The following is a 24,820-nucleotide window of genomic DNA, read 5'->3' on the forward strand; positions in this document are numbered from 1 at the left end:
GGGATACGATCGTTTAATTCATATTATGGAACCTGCTCCCAATTTTCATCAAGGAGGGAATGTCCTCTTGACTATGTTTGAGAACCCCATAAATCTTTTCACTATTTAATTTGTCTTTTCTTATTCATTACACTTGTGTGTAATAGAGATTATAAAAGGGCTCTTTACTAAAAATCTATGCATTATTATATTATAACTAAGACAGCTGAAACAATCGTACGACATACACGTCCAATGCGTGTCCCCAATCTTACACACCGATTCAATTTTGTGATCGGTTTAGTAGGCCTTCCTATCCAAATTCAGTGTGAAGGCACTTAAGGAATTCAATGGCATTACAAATTTTCTTTTCATGGCTACAAACTGAATTTTTATCTTTAAAAAAAATATCATATCTCAAGATTCCCACCTTCAACGCTGATACCGTGAAAGAATAAATGATCTTTCTTTACATGCAGTATTTATTATGAATTGTAAAAATCTGTATTTTGTACAGTTTGTCAAGAAAAACATCTCTTTGGCCACTAACAGTAATACAGTACTACACACACTAAAATATAAAACTATATTGCACCAAGTACAAAGAAATTTGTTCGTCTCCAAGAGCATCGTTTTTAATTGCATTTCTACAAAATTTAAGACTAAATGGTAAAATTCAGAATGTACAATCCTATAAAAACTATTATTAACATATTATTTACATTACCATAGATTCTTCAGTAAATAAATTAAGAACAGCATTCAAATTTTCTAAAAAATAAAACTTATCAATTTCTTATCAGAAAGTTTTTATAAGTTATGCTTTAATACACAAATTTCTAACATACAACACATTGCTACCTGAGGAGATACACCCTAAAATAAATAATGTCTCAAAGGCCTTCTTAGACGGTTTTATCAGAATAATAATTAATAAAACTAATAATAATAAAAACAATAATAATAATTTTCCCCTTAACGTCATGTTATTTTCCCATTAACGTCGCTTTTTTAATTGTTCTCTAATGTCTCCATTGTCTAAGTTCCCTTTAAGGTAGGTTTTAGTAAGATAATAATAAAAATAGCAAACAACAACAACGACAATAATAATAATAATAATAAAAATAATAATAATAGTAATAAGTGTAATAATAATAATAGTAATAATAATAACAATAATAACAGTAATAATAATAATATAGCGGCAGTTTGGCGCAGCAGTTGAGGTTCGGGCTTTCAATCATAAGGTCGGGGTTTCGAGTCTCCGCTGTGCAGATTAACTTGTGTCCTTGGGCAAGGCACTTTAGCTACATTGCTTCAGTCCACCCAGCTGTATCAATGGGTACCAGCAAACTGCTTTGGACTAACCTGCGACGGACTAGTGTCCCGTCCAGGGGGAGTACAACTCTCATCCGCTTCACACTACAGAAACTGGGGATAAGCTCCAGCCCTATGAGCCCCAGTGGCTCGGAAAGGATTTAGTCAGTTAAATTAATAATAATAATAATAATAATAATAATAATAATAATAATAATAATAACAACAAATAATTAATAAAAGCATAAAAAAAACAAAGAAACTACATACCGGTACCTAATTTTAACCAAGGTACATTATTTACCAGAACGATAAAAGGGTAGGCCTATCTGGTAGAGTTGCCTGCTACTGCTCTAATGCAGAAGCAAAAATAAAGCATGTGGACTTTACAACCAGAAACAAAAATCGACTTTGTAACTGAAAGGAAAGGTGCTACGGTATATAAATCCTATAATAAAAGACAATGAAAATAAAGCAGGCATAATGCTCCCCTACTTAACAGACAAACTTTCACGATACACACATTGTGCACACAAAAATATGATCGTTTTTAAAAATTTGGTACCAATTACATTCCGGAATCAGGCATTTGTGGTTCCATACGGATTGTACACAATTGGTGGCGGATATGCAGGATCGTTGTAGCCAGCAGTAATAAAGGGACCATTATCGTAGTTAGGGTAAAAGTTCTGTACATTCATGTTGTGATTGTGGTTGTCAGGATAAACAATGTTTGGTGGTTCTTCATATTCCATTACAACTTTTGGTTTTTTCTTTTTCTTCTTCTTTTTCTTGTGTTTGATTGGCTCTAGTGTGTTATGGTTGAAAGGGTTCACATCCTTTTCAAAACTATCGTCGTAATTAATTCTATTGGATGAAAAAAAAAAACAAACACAAGAATAACTAAATAGCAAGAAAGCTGTAGTAATTGGTTAGAGATGTATTGTCCCTTGGAAATGACAAAAAATCATAAAAAATAATTTTGAAATTAACTATAATGCTTATTTTGCAGTAACATAAAAATTATTAACTTGAGCATAGAAATTATTAAATAAAAAAAATATGTACTCTGATTTTTAACCTAGATAATTATAATAAAGATAATAAAACACTTCCAGTCACTGGAAGTGAAGTTCTATCATTTTTCGCTTTAAAATGACAGGTAAACATTTTTTAAATACACTAATTCCCATGTTCAAAATGATAGTTTTTAAGTTGCTTCAAAATGGGCAAGTTAATCTCAAAAATGATTTTTTTTTTTTCTGTATTTTGCAAGAAAAAATACATCTTTAAGATACTTGAGTGTAAATAGCCCATTTATAGTTTAAACTGTGCATGCCCATATCAAAGGTCACCTACTGTATGTTGTGTGTGTATGTGGTGTATGTTTGTGTATGGGTGTGTGTATGTATGTGTGTATGTGGTGTTTGTTTGTGTATGTATGCGTGCATGTTTGTTTATGTTGATTGACCTCAACGCGGGCATGTACACTCCAAACTACGAATTTCCTTATTCCAGTGTCTGTGCCGCCTGGATTTTTATTTCAGGACTGAAAACAATTTCATTATATATTCCCTTGTGTTGAGGTCAAAGGTTTAACTTGGATTTTACTTATTTTAAACAGAGACCTAATTCTTAGAGCACCACTAATAAATCATTTTGAATAAGGAAATCTTTAATATAATCAAATGAAATTTTTGAAAAAACTATTTAAAGAAATAGTTCAAAAAATATTAAAAATTAATATACATAATAAATGACTAAATTACAAATAATATTTATCAAATATAATTAAATCATATATCATGGAATAAACCCACTAGGCCTATATTGAATATATAGATGTATAAAGATGGTCAGTGGTATATCACAGGACTTTATACAAGGGCCTCAGAGAGGACTTTTACAGATGAGGGGTGAAGATTGTCACAGCCCCACCAGGGACTTTATCATAGAGCTGTCTCTTATACACATCTAGATGTGTATAAGAGACAGGAATAATAATTAATAAAACTAATAATATGTAACTGGAAGGAAAGGTGCTACGGTATATAAATCCTATAATAAAAGACAATGAAAATAAAGCAGGCATAATGCTCCCCTACTTAGCAGACTTTCACGATACACACATTGTGCACACAAAAATATGATATAAAAATCGTTTTTTTTAATTTGGTACCAACTACATTCCGGAATCAGGCATTTGTGGTTCCATATGGATTGTACACAATTGGTGGCGGATATGCGGGATCATTGTAGCCAGTGGCGATGAATGGACCATTATCGTAGTTAGGGTACAAGTTCTGTACATTCATGTTGTGATTGTGGTTGTCAGGATAAACAATGTTTGGTGGTTCTTCATATTCCATTACAACTTTTGGTTTTTTCTTTTTCTTCTTCTTTTTCTTGTGTTTGATTGGCTCCAGTGAGTTATGGTTAAAAGGGTTCACATCCTTTTCAAAACTATCGTCGTAATTAATTCTAATGGATGGAAAAAAAAAACAAACACAAGAATAACTAAATAGCAAGAAAGCTGTAGTAATTGGTTAAAGATGTATTGTCCCTTGAAAATGACAAAAAATAATAAAAAATAATTTTGAAATTAACTTGCTTATTTTGCAGTAACATAAAAATTATTAACTTGAGCATAGAAATTATTAAATAAAAAAAATATGTACTCTGATTTTTAATCTAGATAATTATAATAAAGATAATAAAACACTTCCAGTCACTGGAAGTGAAGTTCTATCATTTTTTGCTTTAAAATGACAGGTAAACATTTTTTTTGGTATTTTGCAAGAAAAAATACATCTTTAAGATACTTGAGTGGAAATAGCCCAATTTATAGTTTAAACTGTGCATGCCCATATCAAAGGTCACCTACTGTATGTTGTGTGTGTATGTGGTGTATGTTTGTGTGTATGTATGTATGTATGTGGTGTTTGTTTGTGTATGTATGCGTGCATGTTTGTTTATGTTGATTGACCTCAACACGGGCATGTACACTCCAAACTACGAATTTCCTTATTCCAGTGTCTGTGCCGCCTGGATTTTTATTTCAGGACTGAAAACAATTTCATTATATATTCCCTTGTGTTGAGGTCAAAGGTTTAACTTGGATTTTACTTATTTTAAACAGAGACCTAATTCTTAGAGCACAACTAATAAATCATTTTGAATAAGGAAATCTTTAATATAATCAAATGAAATTTTTGAAAAAACTATTTAAAGAAATAGTTCAAAAAATATTAAAAATTAATATACATAATAAATGACTAAATTACAAATAATATTTATCAAATATAATTAAATCATATATCATGGAATAAACCCACTAGGCCTATATTGAATATATAGATGTATTAAGATGGTCAGTGGTATATCACAGGACTTTATACAAGGGCCTCAGAGAGGACTTTTACAGATGAGGGGTGAAGATTGTCACAGCCCCACCAGGGACTTTATCATAGAGGGCCCCAAGAGGAACTTTTGAAGTTTGGGGGGAGGGGGGGTTAAGATCATCACAGCCCCAACAAGGACTTTATCATAGAGGGCCCCAGTGAAGGACTTTTACATATGAGAGGTGAAGATCATCACAACCCACTCACCCCCCTCCCCCAATGTTATAATAAAGGGCCCCAGAGAGGGATTTATGAGGGGGTAAAATCATCACAGAGCCCTCCACCACCCTCTATGGCTGATTAAGTACAAATTCATTGGATCCTTCCAACATGACATGTTATTCTCAAATAACTTCATAATTTGTAATTTAAATGGATGACATCAAATTAAGTTATTTCCAACATTTCATTGTTTGAGATTAACATATTGATCCCAGTTGGTCTCTATAATTATCACTTTAAATTATATTGGAAGATAAAATAAGAAAGAAAATGAAGTATAGTAATAATAATAATAATAGTTTATTCTTATATTGCCCAAGAAACTAGTTGATTGATCTAATAAGGAGGTGAATTTGTATGAAAAATTTGATAATAAAACTAACATCAAGGATGACTAGCGGCATTATTGACGAGAAAAAGCCTTGTAAAACATGGAAATAAATTATTTATAATTAATTGGTATGTATGGTACAGCAGTGTGCCTGTTAGAATGTGCAATTTTACTGTTCCCTGGTACGACTGTTTGATCTAGATTAATTTTTCAATGGTTCTACATAGTGTTGTAGAAAACAAATAATATTTGTTGCTAGTAGATCATTCAAGGTTAGGGTTGGGGTGTCATTACTGGATAATTCCTTCTGGTTTTTGGTAAGCCACTTTATCAACATTTTCTCTCACTTTACATAAAGGGCCATCCAAAATTTTCAAAAGAGTACAAAATATATGTTTTAGTGGGGGAGGGGTGGAAAGTGCAGACTTAAGTACTCTTTTATGAAAAAGATAAAATGAGGATCTAGAAATGACACAAATCAAACTTTAATGGTGAACTCTTTCTGGGGGAGGGGAGGGGTTACTGAAAAAATTCAGTTTTGTACTCCTATGAAAATTATGGACGACCTTGTGGGCACTTAATACGTTTGTATGACAATGGACAGATTACTAGCTGCAACCACGGAGTACTCCCTCAAGGGGCTGAGTATGTGTTCTAGACTTTTCCACCCAGTTACTAAATTAAATAAAGGGCTTGTCCAGATGCACAAAGAATGAAATGATATTCATCTGATTTAGTAAACAATGCTAAAATTATGGACGCACTACATGTATACATTAAAGTATGAACCCACTAGATGTATAGGTTAAATGACAGACGCACTAGATGTATACGTTGAAGGATGGACACACCAGATGTATACATTAAAGTATGGACGCACTACATGTATACATTAAAGTATGGACGCACTAGATGTATACATTAAAGTATGGATGCACTAGATGTATACATTAATGTATGGATGCACTATGTATACATTAAAATATGGACCCACTAGATGTATACATTAAAGTATGGACCCACTAAATGTATACATTAATGTATGGACCCACTAGATGTATAGATTAAAAAATGGACCCACTACATGTATACATTAAAGTATGGACGCACTAGATGTATAGATTAAAGAATGGACACACTATTGTAGATGTATAACGTAATAATAATAACTCTGGATTTATATAGCGTCTCACGTTGACACAACCTCGAGGCGCTTAACAACAACACAGAAGAAAAACCAAAACAAATGCAAATGTACCAAAAAAATTATTGTCAAATATTTGGTTTTAGGTTAGTTAAATTAAGTTCAAATGATTGGTTTGATGATTATCAATAAACGTTATTATTACAATGCTTTGGTAATTTGAATCATTTCAAGGCCTGTTACTTTCCTATTCATCCCAAAGCCTTTCATTTTTCTTTCCCTTGTACAATAAAGTATAGACGCACTACATGTATACATTAAAGTATGGACCCACTAGATGTATAGATTAAAGTATAGACGCACTAGATGTATACATTAAAAGTATGGACGCACTACATGTATACATTAAAGTATGGACGCATTATATAGATGTATACATTTTAAAGTATGGATGCACTAGATGTATACATTAAAGTATGTACCCACTAGATGTTTAGATTAAATGACAGACGCACTAGATGTATACATTGAAGGATGGACGCACTGGATGTATACATTAAAGTAAGGACACACTACATGTATACATTAAAGTATGGACGCACTAGATGTATACATTAAAGTAAGGACACACTACATGTATACATTAAAGTATGGACGCACTAGATGTATACATTAAAGTATGGACACACTAGATGTATACATTGAAGGATAGAGGCACTAGGTGTATACATTGAAGGATAGAGGCACTAGATGTATACGTAAAGTATGTAGGCACTAGATGTATACATTAAAGGATAGATACGACTCAAGAATAATGTTGATGCTGAATATAAACTCTTACATGTACTGTGTGCCTTCAGTCGATTCTGAATAATTAGAGTCGCTGTAAAGTAGAATTGCACATAAATAGCTTTAATTCGATTTTAATCTCGAGAAAAAAAAAAGAGACGTATTCCACATAGACTAACTTTTCGACATGTAATAATAATGGCGAGGATAATGATGATAATGGACGAGCAGTAAGGCAGGGGCGCCGCTGCCCACAACCATAATATCGGTGCTTCGAACAGCATGCTCGCTCACGGTTCTGGTGGGGAAACAAGTCTTCTTGAATCTCGAATAAGGACTAAGCATAAACCTTAGGCCCAGTGAATGCAATGGCTTGTGAGTAGGAGGTTAACCCGGTGTACTGGTCCATTCAGCCCCTGTTGTGGACAGACAAGAGTAGGGAATAGTTGGCAGTTTACCATGTAGGTAAGACACAAGACACAAAGAGACCCTTAGTGGAGAAGCAAGTTTACTGTAAGAGCTAATCCACCACTCAAGCGCTTTGAGACCATTTCGGTATAAAACGCTATATAAATCTAACTACATTACATTACAATGAGAGAAAAGCTTTACAAGCAATAGGTATGATACGAGGTAGAAGTAGGCTTAAAGTTTATTCTTACTTGTGGATCAACACGGTTTGCTCGTGGCAGAACTGCAAGGTGTTCAACATTTGATCCTGTAACTGGTTTTTGCAGAGGAACCTTTAAATAGAATTGAATGAAATAAAAATTAAAAATAAAAACAGCATTTTATATTTTTTTTTATACTTCTTACTGTTACAAGTTTTAATAACAAATAAAATAATAACATTTCAAAAACATTACCAATGTAAAATTTGTTTTATTTAATTATTGCAAAAAAGATGAGGTCATTTAACAGGCTGCTATGTGGGTGTGGCCTGGGTAAAACTTAGATCTGGGTCCGATACTTCTTTCAGTTTAAGGAATGTACAATACGGAGCTTTTTACAGAAGAACTTAAGAGATTATTGTTTACACACTCACTCTGTACCTCTGTCAACAGTCTGGATTTAAAACAATTTTGTAGCAACAATTCAAAATGTGTGTGCAAACTATGCACACTTTGCTATTAACATCACTTACCTTGTTTTGTCTCCGTTCAACAATAAGTGGAAGGGAAATTCCATAGTTATCGTTCACTAATTTTCTGTTCTGTGTACTAAATGGGTCATGTAATGCCTTCATGTTATAAGTGAATTTAGCCTGCAAAATATAAATAATTATAAAAATAATAATCAATAACTATAACAATATAAATTACTAGTTAAACACCTGAATTAAAAAATTAATATCGTAACTTTACCAACAGCCTACAACAACAAACCTTTTTTATATTTATTTATTTATTATAGAGTGCCAGTCAAACTTTAAAATTGACCAAGGTCAGGAACACATGCTTGTCCCACAAACACATGTTTAAGTACATTATTTTGGGGGACCAAGGTAAAGATATCCAATGGGTAGTCCATTTGTATACAATTCTTTTGATTATTACATATCAAAAGTCACAGGTAACTCATTTACCTGCTGTCCTGGTGATGGTCCAAAAGGCCCACCAGCCCCAGTTGGCTCTATGGCAGTATATCGAGGTAGGGCACGTCTGAAAAAAAAAAAAAAAAAAAATTATATATATAGTTTAGTGTATGGCAGATAATCAAATTAGTTTAATATTATATGGTAGTCCACTACTTTTTTCAGACTTTTGAACGCCGTAGTGTGAGCATGTATATTGACTCTGACGGTGCTTTTTTTTCTGCCAAACCAACATTCATGATAATTTGAATTGTAGAAAATATCACTAAAATATATCAAAACCTTGTGTATGATCCAACAACTGGCTTGCGGTTGGAGAAGTCTGATGACGTCAGATCCCATAATGTTTCTCTGGTAAAACAAAAAATACAATGGACAGATTACTAGCTGCAACCACGGAGTACTCCCTCAAGGGGCTGAGTATGTGTTGTAGACTTTTCCACCCAGTTACTAGATTAAATAAAGGGCTTGTCCAGATGCATAAAGAATGAAATGATATTCATCTGATTTAGTAAACAATGTTAAAATTATGGACACACTACATGTATACATTAAAGTATGAACCCACTAGATGTATAGGTTAAATGACAGACGCACTAGATGTATACGTTGAAGGATGGACACACCAGATGTATACATTAAAGTATGGACGCACTACATGTATACATTAAAGTATGGACGCACTAGATGTATACATTAAAGTATGGACGCACTACATGTATACATTAAAGTATGGACGCACTAGATATATAGATTAAAGAATGGACCCACTAGATGTATACATTAAACTATGGACGCACTAGATGTATACATTAAAGTATGGATGCACTACATGTATACATTAAAGTATGGACGCACTAGATATATAGATTAAAGAATGGACCCACTAGATGTATACATTAAACTATGGACGCACTAGATGTATACATTAAAGTATGGATGCACTAGATGTATACATTAAAGTATGGACGCACTAGATGTATAGATTAAAATATGGATGCACTAGATGTATACATTAATGTATGGATGCACTATATGTATACATTAGAATATGGACCCATTAGATGTATACATTAAAGTATGGACCCACTAGATGTATACATTTAAGTATGGACCCACTAGATGTATACATTAAAGTATGGACCCACTAGATGTATAGATTAAAGTATAGACGCACTAGATGTATACATTAAAAGTATGGATGCACTAGATAGATGTACTGTATACATTTTAAAGTATGGACGCACTAGATGTATACATTAAAGTATGTACTCACTAGATGTTTAGATTAAATGACAGACGCACTAGATGTATACATTGAAGGATGGATGCACTGGATGTATACATTAATGTAAGGACACACTACATGTATACATTAAAGTAAGGACACACTAGATGTATACATTAAAGTATGGACACACTAGATGTATACATTAAAGTATGGACACACTAGATGTATACATTGAATAATAGAGGCACTAGATGTATACATTAAAGTACTGTATGTAGGCACTAGATGTATACATTAAAGGATAGATTATACGGCTCAAGAATAATGTTGATGCTGAATATAAACTCTTACATGTACTGTGTGCCTTCAGTCGATTCTGAATAATTAGAGTCGCTGTAAAGTAGAATTGCACATAAATAGCTTTAATTCGATTTTAATCTCGAGAAAAAAAAAAGAGACGTATTCCACATAGACTAACTTTTCGACATGTAATAATAATGGCGAGGATAATGATGATAATGGACGAGCAGTAAGGCAGGGGCGCCGCTGCCCACAACCATAATATCGGTGCTTCGAACAGCATGCTCGCTCACGGTTCTGGTGGGGAAACAAGTCTTCTTGAATCTCGAATAAGGACTAAGCATAAACCTTAGGCCCAGTGAATGCAATGGCTTGTGAGTAGGAGGTTAACCCGGTGTACTGGTCCATTCAGCCCCTGTTGTGGACAGACAAGAGTAGCTGGTACTGGTTTACCGGGCAGCTCAGACACGTAGAGACCCTTGGGGAGAAAAAAGTTGCTGTGCAGGCTAGTCCACACCTCAAGCGCTTTGAGACTTCTGTATAAAGCGCTATATAAATCCAACCACATTACATTATAATGACGATGACAATGACAGTGAAGATGATTGATTAATGATAAAAATAAAGTGATAATGAATGATGATGACCATTTTAGTGCTGATGATAAAAATAATGATGGTTATGATATCAATAATAATAATAATAACAATTTAGCCAGGATGCGAGAATAGGCGAAAGCCCAAACAATCAATGTACTCGCTCCATAGAACACAAAATAAAAATAACAAATTTAAACTTAGATACTAAAAATTTAAATTAAAATTAGTTAATTAATACATTGAAATAAGATGTTTTGTAAGAGCAGACTTAAATAATGAAATTGATTGATAATTTTGAATAATAATTATAATTATAATTTTGATAATGATGATGTCTAGTTGTAGTGATTATGATCATGGTACTTATGATTCAATTTAATAATGCTGTTTTAATAATAATAATAATAAAAAAGTATAAGATGTTTAATGTGCCAATTCCATGATAAAAAATGCAGAGTAAATATTTGCTTTTAAATTAACATTATACTCAACTATCGTAGTTGGAAATAAAAACAAGAGGAGTGGTTTCAACTACACAAGGTACAGACAGAAAAGATAAGATGTATTGTTTTAACCTGATTAATATTAAACAACCTATAATTTTAAAACTTACAAACACAAAAAATATAATAATGAACAAAACATTATTATATAAAAATACAAAAGAGATAAAAACAAAATCCATAATCAAATTCTCAGCATAATACACAAAATTTATTTCAGCACCACTGAATAACAAAATATAAAAATTATACGAACTTTGAATATACGTATTGCTCAGGTGGTGGTGATGTTTCATCTGGCACATACTCAACTGTCCCATGCTTGGAATATCCATTCTCAGTCACTTCCTGCCTCTCAGGGCTGTTGGATCTTGAAGAAGGATTTTTTTTAATATACTCATCACTTTTGTTGGATAAGTAAGTCGACTTAAAGTAATTGTATCCTTCAAGATTTGTTGGTATTTTTCGTAGTTTGGTTGCGGATTCTTCTGCTGTTAGGTCTCCTTTATCCTTGGTGTCATCCATTTGTATATTCACTTGATATCGTTCCTAAAAAGAAGTTATATATTTAAATTTATTGATAAGACATATTGTTGAATAGAATTAAAAATAGTTTAATTAATTTTATGTACAATTACGGTAGAATTTTGTTCAAACTTTCTATTGAAATATTTTTTTTTCTTTGACAACCAACTGTTGTGTGCACATATTTGGTCATATGTCTATAATGGGAGGTCATCATGACCATATTTAGTCATGTCACATGTTCCATTGTTCATGTTTATTAGGTCTACTCGTCACAACCTCACTGACAAGGCATGTACGGTAGTTTGTTGTCAACAAAAATCTACTCTTCCAACAACAACCAATGGAGTGGGGTTGAATAGCTTGGTACTTAAGATGCTTGCCTTCCAAACCCAGGGTTCTGGGTTCAATGCCTGTCATGGTACCAGGATTCTTTTCTAACGATCAACACATCTGCAATCTTTAAGACTCATATTGAGACTTAGTTTTATGTAGAGATCTCATGTGTATGTTATGCCTCTTAGAAAAGTGATTAAGTTTGCTGTTTGGCACATCTTTGGCCCTGGGCTTAAGTGAAGACCATGGACTGACATATAATGAATCTCTACTACTTCAAGTGATCAACTGACCTTTCTTATTGCTAGGGAAACTTCCCTCGGAGTATCAGGAATGGCATACGCCAGAAAGAACATGAAGGCAAACACAATATGCTGTTGTAAGAAAACAAACAAATATTATCATTTATATACACAAAATATGATTTAGATAAACAGAAATTAAGCAATAATATTTAAATAAAAATAAAACAGTAAGAAATATTTTTTGTTTTCCATGAAATCATTACAAAGAAGGGACAAAAAAATGAGCAGAGGCTAATCCTGAAAGCCTATTTCAGATGGGGTCCCTGATACAATTATGCATTTTATTTTATTTATCAATTTCTTGTTTAACCTGGGTTAACAACTCAGTTTTTTTTAACGATTTATTGGGTTCACTTTTAGATCAGTGGGATCCATCACTTTGATGGTGCACCCAAGAACAAAATAAAATATAAAAAAAGGAAAGTAAAAAGGAATTTCAAAAACAACTTATATTTAAAACTATTATTATTATTGTTGAAAATTAATATTATTATTTATTCAAAACATAAACTTACTTCAAAAATGAGGACTATCCAGAGCTTGCCTTCCTGGTCATAATCCTGACCCCACTGAGCAGTGAAAGAGATAATAAACGCATTGCTAATTACTCCTGCTATGTTGAGGAAATTCAGGATTGCAAACCACATACCTGAAATTGGAAAAATATACAAGTATTAAAGACAAATTAACTTTCTGGATACCCGACTGGGTAGGACTTTGTTGATAAATGGTTGGCAAAAATAAGAGGCTTATACCATCCAACTTGGTGTAAATATTACACATTTATTTATTAAAAGTATGTGACAACATCTTCTTTGTATTGGACGCAGCTGAAGAGAAGATGAAACATTGATACAGTTTAACACGTTAATTGCCAAGCCTTTTTTCCTAGTTCCATCCCAAACACCAAGGCATAAATGGTGCCACCATAATCAAAATCATTGCAATTAACTGTAGTGAAGCACGAACAAACATACGGCAGCTATTTTTAGATCATTAATTTGGGGCAAGAGTTTGTGTTCTGCTAGTTTATGCGCAATATAATAGTGGTCAGTTGGACAGGTGTGGACGTGAACTTATGTCCTCGGAGTCTCGAGTGAAACCTGTCTGATGTGAATGCACATCACTGGCAGCCAACGTGTTAATCGGAAGCGGATTTAGGAGGGGCGGGGTCGGCTCCGGCCAAGGGCCCCCATTTCGGAAAGTAAAATAAAAGAAAAAGAAAGAAAAATAAATAACATATCGCTCAAAACGGGCATCGATAGAACAAATGCCCCTGGAGCCCCTAGGGTAATGTTGTCTCGATCAGCCCTACTTTTGGACCCCCCTTTCAGACATCTCTCGATCCGCCCGTTAATCACTTACCAATATCTTGTGATATATATGGGACCGGTCTTCTGTTGAACCACAGTAGACGTTTAGCATCAACACGTATGTCAATCACATTGGTAAGTAACTGAATGAGCGGTGCGAGAGGAAGGGCTGATGAAAATAGCTAGAATGAAATTTAAAAAAAAAAAAAAATCATTTTTAAAGAATATAAAATAAGTTAAATTAAAAAGCACTAAAACTGGAATAAAGATTATGAATATAAAAAAAAGTACTTTTCTGCCCACACTTTTTACAATGTCTGCTTTGACAAACAATTTAATTTCTCGAACCAGAAATTATGTGGGAAAAGTGGTACATTGGTAAAGTGTTGGGCTTCCAATTGCAAAAATCTAGGTTTCAATCCAAGGCTGATCCCTTGTATGTTTTCTTGTGCAAGGCACTTTATCTGTATCACCTCTCTGTCTAAGTGCATAGCCTAGTAAATTGGAATGCTTATGTGCAATAGTTGCTACATACTGGAAAACATACCATAGAATCAGTTAGTATTTCATAGGTGCTTGATCTAATGTAGGTGTGATAGGAGTTAACTAGGAGCGTGTGGTGCAACGTGTAAGGTGTTGGATTTCTGATCGTTAGATTGGGAATTCGAGATTTGACGCTCGTCGCATTGCTTGTGTCAAGGGAGCCAGGGAGCTGAGAAAGTTGTACAATGTGCGGGTCTGCCAACTCAGTATCCAGTGACCAGGGAAATAATGATGCCAGCGCCTTGTATAAATCGCTTTGTATAATCTGCGGATTGTGTTAGGACTATATAAATTCTGATTCTAAAAAAACTTTTCTTATACACTATCAAATACAACATCAATTGTACTAAGATAAATTATTTTGTGTACCATTAGGTAGCCATACATAATGATCTTCTCATTGTACTCCCACAGTGTGAAATCCTTGACGGGTGGCTTCAATCGTTCTTTCTCTATAAATTCCACATCCTCTATCTTAATTTTCTCAGATGCTGCTACTTTCGCCTTCCGACAACATTTCCGTCTTCGCCAAAGCTTCTTTAAAAATCTATGTTATAATAACAGTAATAATAATAATAATAATAATAATAATAATAATAATGTCAATATAAGGCACAAATAAACAAGGGACCCTTCAAAATGTAAATCCACTTCTAGGGATTTTAGAGGGTTATCCCTAATACCACATGATTTTATTAATTTTTATATTCATGTTGTTTTACAATTGTTTTGTATATTTCATGTATGGTATTACAATAAATCAAATCAAATCAAATGAAGGTCTCTACACACAATGTCCAAGTAAACAAAAGGTAAGGTGAACGTAAAGAAAAGAAAAGGCAGAAAAATGATTAAAAGGACAGAGAAAATAACAAAACTGCAGCAGCTTTGAAGCATTTTGCTCGACCTTAGCAACAGTATCCAAGGGGCTGGGCTTAAAGGAACATTCCAAGCGTATTATAAATATAACCTGCACTACAAGCAGTTAAACTAACTGAGCTGGCTAGGAAATACTTAACTTTCCCATCCAAGGGTTCACGTTCCAAACCATGTTTGTTCTGGTGTATGCCCATAGTCATGATGTGCCTATATATGGTCGTGATGTGATGTCATCATGATCATATATAGGCAAGTCACATGTTCCTTCGAAATAAAATTTGACAGTCTAGGAAAAACTCCTCTCCAGCTGCCTCGAAATCAGATTTTGTCCTTGTTCTTAATGACAACCAGCTCAGATTGTCACTGATAATCAGCTGATGATGTTACATTGTTAAAGATTATCAATTTATCCCATGCAAAAAAATGAGGGTCTCTGTGCACTCATATCTAGACTAGAGTAGATAGGCATCAAGCAATTGAATCATGGAATAAAACTTTAAGACATGAGGACTCTCAATCAACACTTACGGAAGAATCAAATCCTTTAGGAATTTTGGGAAAGGCTTCATCAACATGAGGACAAAGACTTGCAGGGAGAGAAGAGACATACAGTTGTTGTCATCACAGGGATCCACAAACCTCTCACCCATATTCAGAAAACCAGAATCTGTTGTTAACTGTAAAAATAATTGTAACATTTAATCAAATATTCTGGTCATTTTAACATTTAATAAAGCTAATTTCTCCTTATAAAAGTCTGAAAATTTACTCACTATTGATCAAGCGTTTAACTCTGGGCCTACTAACTACTAGTTGCCTTTAAGCCTGGTTCTCACGAGAGCCCTAGTATCCGAATCAGGAGCTAACCGCTAGCGCTAACAGTTAGAGAACGCCCGATCGGTTAGCAGTATCCGGATACTGCTAACGGTTAGCAAGCGCTATCAGTTAGCAAGTTGAGCGAGTTTTTATCAGCAACCAATCACACGTACGTGTTTGCAATTTCCAGTTTCTTATTGGCCAGTGATTCGATCATCATATTTTTGGTATCCTGTTCGGGTTCTTCTCGTATGGACAAACGGCAGCTAACGGTTAGCAGGATCCGGATCCTGCTAACCATTAGCTGCCGTGTGAGAACCTAGGCTTAGAAAAGTTCACACAAAGAAGTTCCAAGGTGTACGAAAAGAATTCCTTTGTACTGTGATTTGACCTCAGTCAAAAGTTATCTTTTTTCGCATTTGGGGCTTTTTCCGTTAAAATATGATTCTCATCCGATAATTTATCAAGAACTATGGGCCCTGTTTCCGCAATGAAAAATAGCAAAATGGCTGCTTTCCGATAATTTATCGGGTAATAGTGCTACAGAAACATTGTAACATTATACATTAGTAGTCTAATCATTCTTCCCCCAACATGATGGCGTGCATTTCAATACTTGGCGTATGTGTTATACTTTCTAGTAGTCATCTTGTTAAATATATTTTTTAAAATGTAGTCTTACATCACGGAAGAAAGCGATGTAGAATAGCGACGTGTAACTGTTAACAAACTGAAATGCAAACAGCTTGATGATGAGGGCGTCTTCATACATTGTCTGTGTCCGATGATTCTCTGTAAAATATAAAGAATGATGCAATAGTATCTTCAACAAATTAAGCTAATAATAACGTTGAAAATAACAGATGAAATCAACAAAAATAACAATGTAGTTTAATGTAATTTCACCTTACAAGAAATAAAAAATTACACTAACCCCAGTCAGTGAGCTTGTAAGCAACGTATTCATAGACTTTACCGAGCGTCATAATGCATGCTGAGTTGAGGACAGTACTCGTCAACGATGCATACAGAAGTTGTTCGATAGACGAGCCATCACGGAATAAGTACGACATGATTAAACGATACAAGATCACAGATATGGCACTGGCAACAACTAAGGAGGCCTAGAAATATGATAAATTAGAAATAATAAAATAAGTAACATTTAAGGAATCCTGCTAGTGCAACAACATTATGAGTGCAGCTTAGCTCAGTTGGCTAAACTGGTTGGTAGCCACTGTGTGTGCGCTGAACCGTGCAGATTTCTTGGTCCCCGGTACAATTCCCATCGCTGATATCCTTGTATTTCAGCTGGAGGGCTGAAATTCAAGTTACGATAGCGCACCGTCTTTCCCATGAAACATTTAATCTGTTGGTCCCATGTGCATTATACAACAATACAATACAATACAAATTTCTTTATGCCCCATTTGCACATTAAAGAACGCAGTACACTCTTTGGAAAAGAATAGGGGATTATCTTTAGGTGTATGGCCTACTAACCAGAAGAAAGCTGGAAATAAGTTTTCTTTAGACTTTTGTGGGTTATCCTTGGTGTTTATATTGAATAAATCAATCAATCCAAAAACAAAAAGAAGATATACAAATGTTCCTTTTACCATAAAAACGAGAATACTAAATGATGTTATAAACTTGAGAAACTGCTTGTAGAAGGGGTAGTACCAATCGGGCAAATCAGAGACGGGATCCTGTAAAGATAGAAACAATGATTGTTATCAGCTTTTGTCATAGCTATTTTATGTAATAATAGTTGGACTTTATTTAATACATAAAACTTTATGCACTTGTGTTATATAAAGTTACATAAAAGTTCCTGACTACCTAGCCACCAAAGAGGTTCTTATAGAAGCATATTAAGCTACGTTCACATCGAAAAAAAAGAGGTGAGTTGCTACGTATTTTTAATGCTGCTTTCACATCGCGCATGTAACACGGTTGTTCGGGTTAAGTACGTATGCGTTTGATTGGTTCGAACCGACCAAGCTTGTTGCTGATTGGTAAATAAAAAAAAAAAATCTACAATTTCAGGATACAAATGGCTCTCAGATCCATCGGTCCAGATCCAGAGTCTGGATTGAAAAACGTACAAATTTGATGTGAACGGTCCTATTCTTTACCACTGAACCCATTTTTTAACTCCGGACTGCTGTGAACGTAGCTTTAAGCTTAAATGTTAACATCATTCCACAGTGACTGAAATGAGTCATAGCATCGGGGTAATCCCTTATTCTTTTAAAAGATGCAATGGGTTATTTAAAGTGCATCTTAAGTCGTTATCAAAGAAGACTTGGTTCTACCAATGGAACCCTGGATTAGGATCTGCTTGAACTACCTGTAGCACCGATTCAATTCAATTTAATTTAAATCTATTTCAGGTTAACATTTGTGACCCAAAATCATGAAAGGGGTGTAAACCTGTCCTCAGCCAAAATGTTATTGTTATGGTGGCATGGAACATATCATTTACTTTAAAATGACAGTTAAATGAACTCAATCAGGTGTCTGGAAGCAAAGTTATGGCCGTTTGAATAATTATCATCTTATCAACTTTCTTAAATCAAGTTTTGAGAAAAATGCTTTTATTTTCGGCAGGTTCTATTCATTTTTCACTAACTCATATCCGAAAATGGCTAAATTTTACCTTCTACAGTTGGAATTTTACACTCAAACTTCAGGAATATTAAGAATAATAGTTATACTTTATTTATTACACAAAAACCCAATTCAAAATTCATGTTCTACGGCCTATTATGGCTATTGAGGCTTGTTTCTCAATACAGCGCAGTGTGAGTTTACAGATCATGAGTCACATTTGTACAAAAATACATACATCAAATTACAAGCCAATGTTAAAGCAGTAGGTAGAACGTCACCCTGCCTTACCGCTCGGTCACATTACAGAATTTTAACTGTAATGTACTAGTATGACTAAGAAAGGCTTACTATAAACAGATGCTCATTCTCAGCCATAGTAACAGCTGTTGCAGCACTACACACTTCAAAATGCCAAATTTAAAATGCCATTAGCTCTTCCTTCCTTACAGTATTTTACAGATTACATTTATTGCATCACATCTAAATCTAAAAATATTGGAAATTACATAATACTTTCTTACCGGTCTTTCTTTGGTTCCATAGAACTGGGGTCTATCAGGCTCCGTGACTTCAAACTGATCTACATCCCATTCGTAGGCTAATTTAGCATTTGTTCTTTTCCATATCTCCAAAAACACAGTACCTATGGAAAAAAAAATAATATAAAATATAAAGATAAAAAGCATATATACATGTATACTGGTATTAGCCTGGTTGTAAAACTGCTGAAATGAACTTTAGCGGGAAAAAAGTAAAGGAAAATTAATTTTTGGTTTTTCTGAATCAGCATACCCTATAGTGTCTCAGAAAAAAAAATCCCCATGCCTAGGGCTTGTCTCAAATTTTGGCCTAAAATACCCTATTTTAAACTATTTAAGATGGGGGTAGGGGAAATAAATTTATGTTTTTGGTCACTTTTACATATACTGTGGTTATGAAATGTAACAACAACTTGGCTATATAGTTATTCATCACTCTCATTAAAAAATTTGATCGGAATGATGACGTCATCATGACAAATTCCAATATGGCGTCCATTATGGTGAGAAAAACTATGTTTTTTAATATAAAAATAATTTTATTGTTATCAAAGAAATACAATCTCGATACAATATTATACATACATACAGCATTAAAAAAAAACATATAGGCCCTATATATAATTAATGAACTAATACAAAGTTAACCCAACGAAAAAACGAAATAGTAAATTTTCCCTTTAAAATACCAATTTTTGGATCGGGGTATGGGAGACATGTTTATGTTTTTGGTCACTTTTAGAGGTTTTTAGTCACTTTTAGGGGGTTTTTTTCTATAACTGTGAAAACTGACAGACCTTAGTTAAATACTTACCCATTATAGTCGTTCAGTGGCGGCCCAGGGGAGTCTGATAGGGTGGGTCCAAACACAGGGCCGACTAGACCCTCGGACAGAGTCCCGGAATAAACGTCCCTGGGATAGTTTTTTTTTTAGCTTAGTATGGCCCAAAATTTTGCTTTTAAGCCAAAATATTAGGGATTGGCAATCAAAATAATGTTATAAGGATAAGCAAAACTTTATTTGTGGTGTGGCGACCTTGTCGTGGCATCGGACGAAGGGAGTCTAGGCCTGTCTGACGGGAATTCTCCACCTCCCAAACAAATTTGGAATGATGACGTCAACACACCAAATTCCAAGACTACGGCAATCAAAATTAAAGGAAATGTTTACCTATTTAAATTTAATCTTTCTACCTACATTTTTCTTCTATCAATATTATTATACTATTATGTTGTTACTTTATAATATTATTAATGTAGTATATAATTATAAAAAAAATTATAGTTTATAATTCACATTAATATTAGTGTTAGTACTGTTTTTCTTATACTGATGTCATTATTATTATTATCATCATCATCTTCCTCACTGTCATCTCCTTCCTCATTATACTCCCTATTATAAGGAGGATGTTGATGATGAGGAGGAGAAAAAAGATGATTAGGATGATGGTGAGGATGAAGATGATGGTGATTATGATTGATAATAATGGTTGTTGATAATAATGATTGTGATGATGGTGATGAGAATGATAGAAAATTATTAATGAGAATGATGATGATGAATGATGAGAATCATTCCTCTCATCCTCCCCCTCGTCCTCATCTTCTATATTCTATATGTGTACATTGCTTTGATGAGATTGTATTTTATACAGTAGTAATGATAATAATACTAATAATCTTACAAAAATAACCATTTTTCCCGCCAAGATAAATGCCATCTTGGAAATTGGCACTGATCATTTCAATCAAATTTGATAAAGACAATAAAGAGTAACTAGTTTACTAAGTTTATTGTCAATTTTCACATTTATAGCAAAACTAGAAGTGACTAAAATAATGCCATAGTTTTTTTTCAATTTACCCCGATCCGAGTCCAGAAATTGAATTGTTGGGCCTTTCAGAGCAAAATTTCGCTATTTCTTTTTCCAGTGGGTTTGTATTCTGATGATATTATTATTATTATTATTATTATTATTATTATTATTATTATTATTATTATTATTATTATTATTATTATTATAATATATATATATATTTATATATTATATAAATGTTTTACCGCCAAAATGGCGGACATCTTGGAATTTTTTGTGATGACGTCATCATTCTGTTTAAATTTTTTAACGAAAGTGAAGAGTAACTATTTAGCCAAGTTCTAGTTACATTTGATATACATAACATATGTAAAAGTGACTAAAAACATACGTATTTATCCCCTACCCCCATCTTAATTAGTCCAAAATATGATATTTTATGTCAAAATTTCAAAGTGCTATAAAAAAAGTTGCCCAAGATCTAAGAATGGGGATTTTTTTTCTGAGACACTATATGATATACTGATTCAGAAAAACCAAAAATAAATTTTCCTTTACTTTTTTCCCGCTAATTTCCTACTGCACCCAGGCTATATATATAAATAAAATACACAGTATAGCATTATTATGAAATTCTGGAACTCTTTTTATACTATAAACACCCAAATTCAACAATCATACAGCAAAGAATAAAACACTACATGATATGCTTCAAAACATTGTATTTCCAAAAATTGCCTTTTTATATCAACACCTTCACGAGGGGGTTCGAATTGCATTTGTCGTTTCATTATAATTCAACTTACCCCAAAGACATATAATGAGGGCGTAAAATGGTGTTGCTTTGCTGTCAAACGAATCCTTGAATATTGTCAACATCTCGAAAGCTAAATCTGATATGCTGAAGTAAAATCAAAATGTTTAAGTGAAGCTTACATGAGAGTAAAAACCATAACAAGTTATTGCAATCCTTTACTACCAACAAATCCAGCTTTGGAGGAAATAAATGTTTTTTTGGGTGTTCGATAAAAAACTCGGCAATGGTAATGAGATACAGAATATTGAATGCACATGATGTACATGTACATGTTAAAAACAGTTGTCTTCCTCCAGAACTTGGACTTAAAAAGACAGCTATGTATGGCAGAGGAATTAGAAGCTAAGAAATGTATTCAAGGAGGGAGGGAAAGCAAAGAAATTGGATACACAGAATCAATAACAGCTGTAAATGCTATTGTCTATATTACTCACTGTATTAATATTGTACATTTTAAACTACATCAGCAAAAAAGGAGTAAAGTTAATTTAGTTAATATTAGTAAGTAAGAGAGTGGAGGGAAAAATTGTTCAAGAGAGAAGAGTGTATAATATTAAGTACTCTGTTCAGAGTGTAAAGTTTAGTGTTGCTAATTGAGTATTTTTATTCTTGTTGTGTCCACACACTTGCTAGATTCTTTGTTTCAGTTATAGCTGGACCAAGTTTCTAGCAAAATTTTGTATTCGCCAGATTTAGATGGCATGACAAAAAGGGTGATACAAGCGGATGTTGAATTGATTTTGTGTGTGGTGGTGGTAGAATTAGCGTTATGCAGGGCCTCGACAAGGACACTTCTATCACAACCATGGTCATTGTAAATTTGAACCGAAAAGTCCACTGTTTAACCTCAGAGAAATTATAATACATACTCCAAGTATTGAAATACATGCCATTGTGTTGGGATTCAATATTTCAACATTAATTATGTCATCATCTTTAGTTGTAAATTTGTTGTATTGTTTTCAAAAACTGTATGCCCATATATAGTCATGATGTGATGACATCATGACCATATTTAGTCATGTCATATGCTTTGTATCAGATATAATGTGTACACTACCTCTCCCCTGCTAGTGCGATCTCTGTAGTGACATTGGCTAGCCTGCTGATGTCTTCTGAACTGTTGTACAAACTGATGTTCATTTCCAGTTCATTCTTCAGAATTTCAAGGTTATTTAACCTTTGTTCTTCCAAATCTTGCTCATGGCGATAGTTATCAATACTATATATTTTTTTTTTACGAAGAAGAATAATTGTGACAAATCATAAAAATATGTTATTACAAAATACATCATCATAATATCAAACAGAGAACACTGAGGTGCCAGAGCCAAACTTTCCAACATCCTCATTGATACAGACCCCAAGGAAGACAACAAAAACTTTTAAAATGAATTCTGACAAATATAAATCTCACATGTGTCCACAATACAATTATATAGCAATATTGTCTACAAATACAATATGCTGAGTCACATTTAACTGAATTTTTACTGTTTTACTTTTACCTCCAAAATGTTTAAGGGGATTAATTTATTAATATTCAATGAGACATGCTTTTGTACCTTTAAATTTTGCATGTAGAATCAGTAGTAACTTTACCATTATTTTAATATATTTTTTGTTTAATAAAATACCAACTTGTTTGTAATACGTTAAAAATAATATATTTTGCTATGTTATACTTGGATGATATCTATACAGAAATGCATAAAACCCCACAAACACACATTTTCCCTAGTATTTTACAGTACTGCTCACAATATTAGATAAATGTGTTTACCTCAGTAACAGTCCATATATCCACAGTGCAACACCAAGCAGCATTGGTAGCCACAGCATCGTAGTCATACAACCTATCCACGCAAAATAGAGGGCGATCTTCTCTCCAAAATAATTGCGTATTTTCCACATGGGTTGGAATTTGAAAAACTTTACCCAAGTTCGTTGCATGTCCTATAATATAAAATGTGGCAGACATCAAGTTTTTTTGAGCAAAATTTGTGTGATGAACATGATATACAACTGATGTATCTAGAAGAGCACACCATGATTATGGTGATGATGATGATAATTTAATAACAAATTTATAATGTCGATGTTAATATGATGAAGATGATGATGATTATGATGACTATGATAATGATGATAATGATAATGGCAATATTAATAATGATTATGATTATGAGGACGATGACAATGATGACAATTGATAATTATTATTTTATCTTGTTTTATTTGTTTTTATTACACAGTAAATATCACACACGCACACACACCACACACAATCGAAATAGTCTAGAAACCTTGTAGTGACGGACATTTTAGTTTTTTACAAGATGTAACCATGTAAACGGAATGATGATCATGAGGATGATGACAATCAATGATATTGACGATTATAATGATAATGATGATGCTGCTGATAATGATGCTGAATAGTACCTCTCTGGGATCAAGCTTAGGATCAAATGGGATTTTCTCTTCCTTCAACAACAGCTTTGACTTCTCATCGTCGTCAATATATTCAAACGGTGACTCTTCATGGAATATGAAAGCATCGCAATATGCGCCTTTCATTATCATAAATGGAAGCCCTAATAAAAGAGGGAGAACATTTAAGGCTTCGATATTCATATTGCACTATGCATAGAACATAATGCATAGGACATAATGCATATGCATAATGCATAATTCATGACATTCATCCTAATAAGTCTACCTGATTCAGCAGAAAAAGCATTTTTAATTATCTATCACTTGTGATGTGCCTTTCATTATCATGCATGGAAGCCCTATAGAGGATAAATATGAAGGCTTTGATATTGATGCACAATATATTCCGTTAGGTTGGTCATGTGACATACAGTCAGACGTGGCGACAGAGGGGGTTGGGGCGGG

General features: G+C 33.6%; 1 protein-coding gene and 1 long non-coding RNA gene across 4 annotated transcripts in view; both read right to left on the reverse strand.

Moving 5' to 3' along the window:
* Positions 1 to 3,432: 3,432 nt before the first annotated feature.
* The window catches only part of LOC117103437 (anoctamin-7-like), a 34,383-nt gene continuing 12,995 nt past the window's right edge, over positions 3,433 to 24,820 (reverse strand). For 2 of the 3 annotated variants that reach the window (XM_033243994.1, XM_033243992.1), the window contains 16 exons: positions 24,365 to 24,516; positions 23,703 to 23,875; positions 22,980 to 23,141; positions 21,909 to 22,003; positions 19,265 to 19,386; positions 17,747 to 17,836; positions 17,062 to 17,251; positions 16,810 to 16,919; positions 15,840 to 15,988; positions 14,802 to 14,979; positions 13,942 to 14,071; positions 13,092 to 13,225; positions 12,565 to 12,645; positions 11,667 to 11,959; positions 10,360 to 10,401; positions 3,433 to 3,777 (listed from right to left, as the gene is read on the reverse strand). In XM_033243994.1, the coding sequence (XP_033099885.1) occupies positions 3,492 to 3,777; positions 10,360 to 10,401; positions 11,667 to 11,959; positions 12,565 to 12,645; positions 13,092 to 13,225; positions 13,942 to 14,071; positions 14,802 to 14,979; positions 15,840 to 15,988; positions 16,810 to 16,919; positions 17,062 to 17,251; positions 17,747 to 17,836; positions 19,265 to 19,386; positions 21,909 to 22,003; positions 22,980 to 23,141; positions 23,703 to 23,875; positions 24,365 to 24,516 (2,387 nt within the window). In that variant the 3' untranslated portion in view covers positions 3,433 to 3,491. The remainder of the gene's footprint in view (positions 3,778 to 10,359; positions 10,402 to 11,666; positions 11,960 to 12,564; positions 12,646 to 13,091; positions 13,226 to 13,941; positions 14,072 to 14,801; positions 14,980 to 15,839; positions 15,989 to 16,809; positions 16,920 to 17,061; positions 17,252 to 17,746; positions 17,837 to 19,264; positions 19,387 to 21,908; positions 22,004 to 22,979; positions 23,142 to 23,702; positions 23,876 to 24,364; positions 24,517 to 24,820) is intronic. The other variant, XM_033243995.1, reaches the window with a different exon arrangement.
* On the reverse strand, positions 7,846 to 9,129 carry LOC117103438. The gene is made up of 4 exons (XR_004444595.1): positions 9,060 to 9,129; positions 8,769 to 8,844; positions 8,328 to 8,447; positions 7,846 to 7,926 (listed from the first exon to the last, which is right to left on the reverse strand). It is a non-coding gene; the product is annotated as an uncharacterized LOC117103438 (long non-coding RNA).

The sequence above is a fragment of the Anneissia japonica genome, unplaced genomic scaffold (genome assembly GCF_011630105.1).
Source record: "Anneissia japonica isolate Jap-2015-1 unplaced genomic scaffold, ASM1163010v1 scaffold1272_len640109_cov177, whole genome shotgun sequence".
NCBI classification, from domain to species: Eukaryota; Metazoa; Echinodermata; class Crinoidea; order Comatulida; family Comatulidae; genus Anneissia; species Anneissia japonica.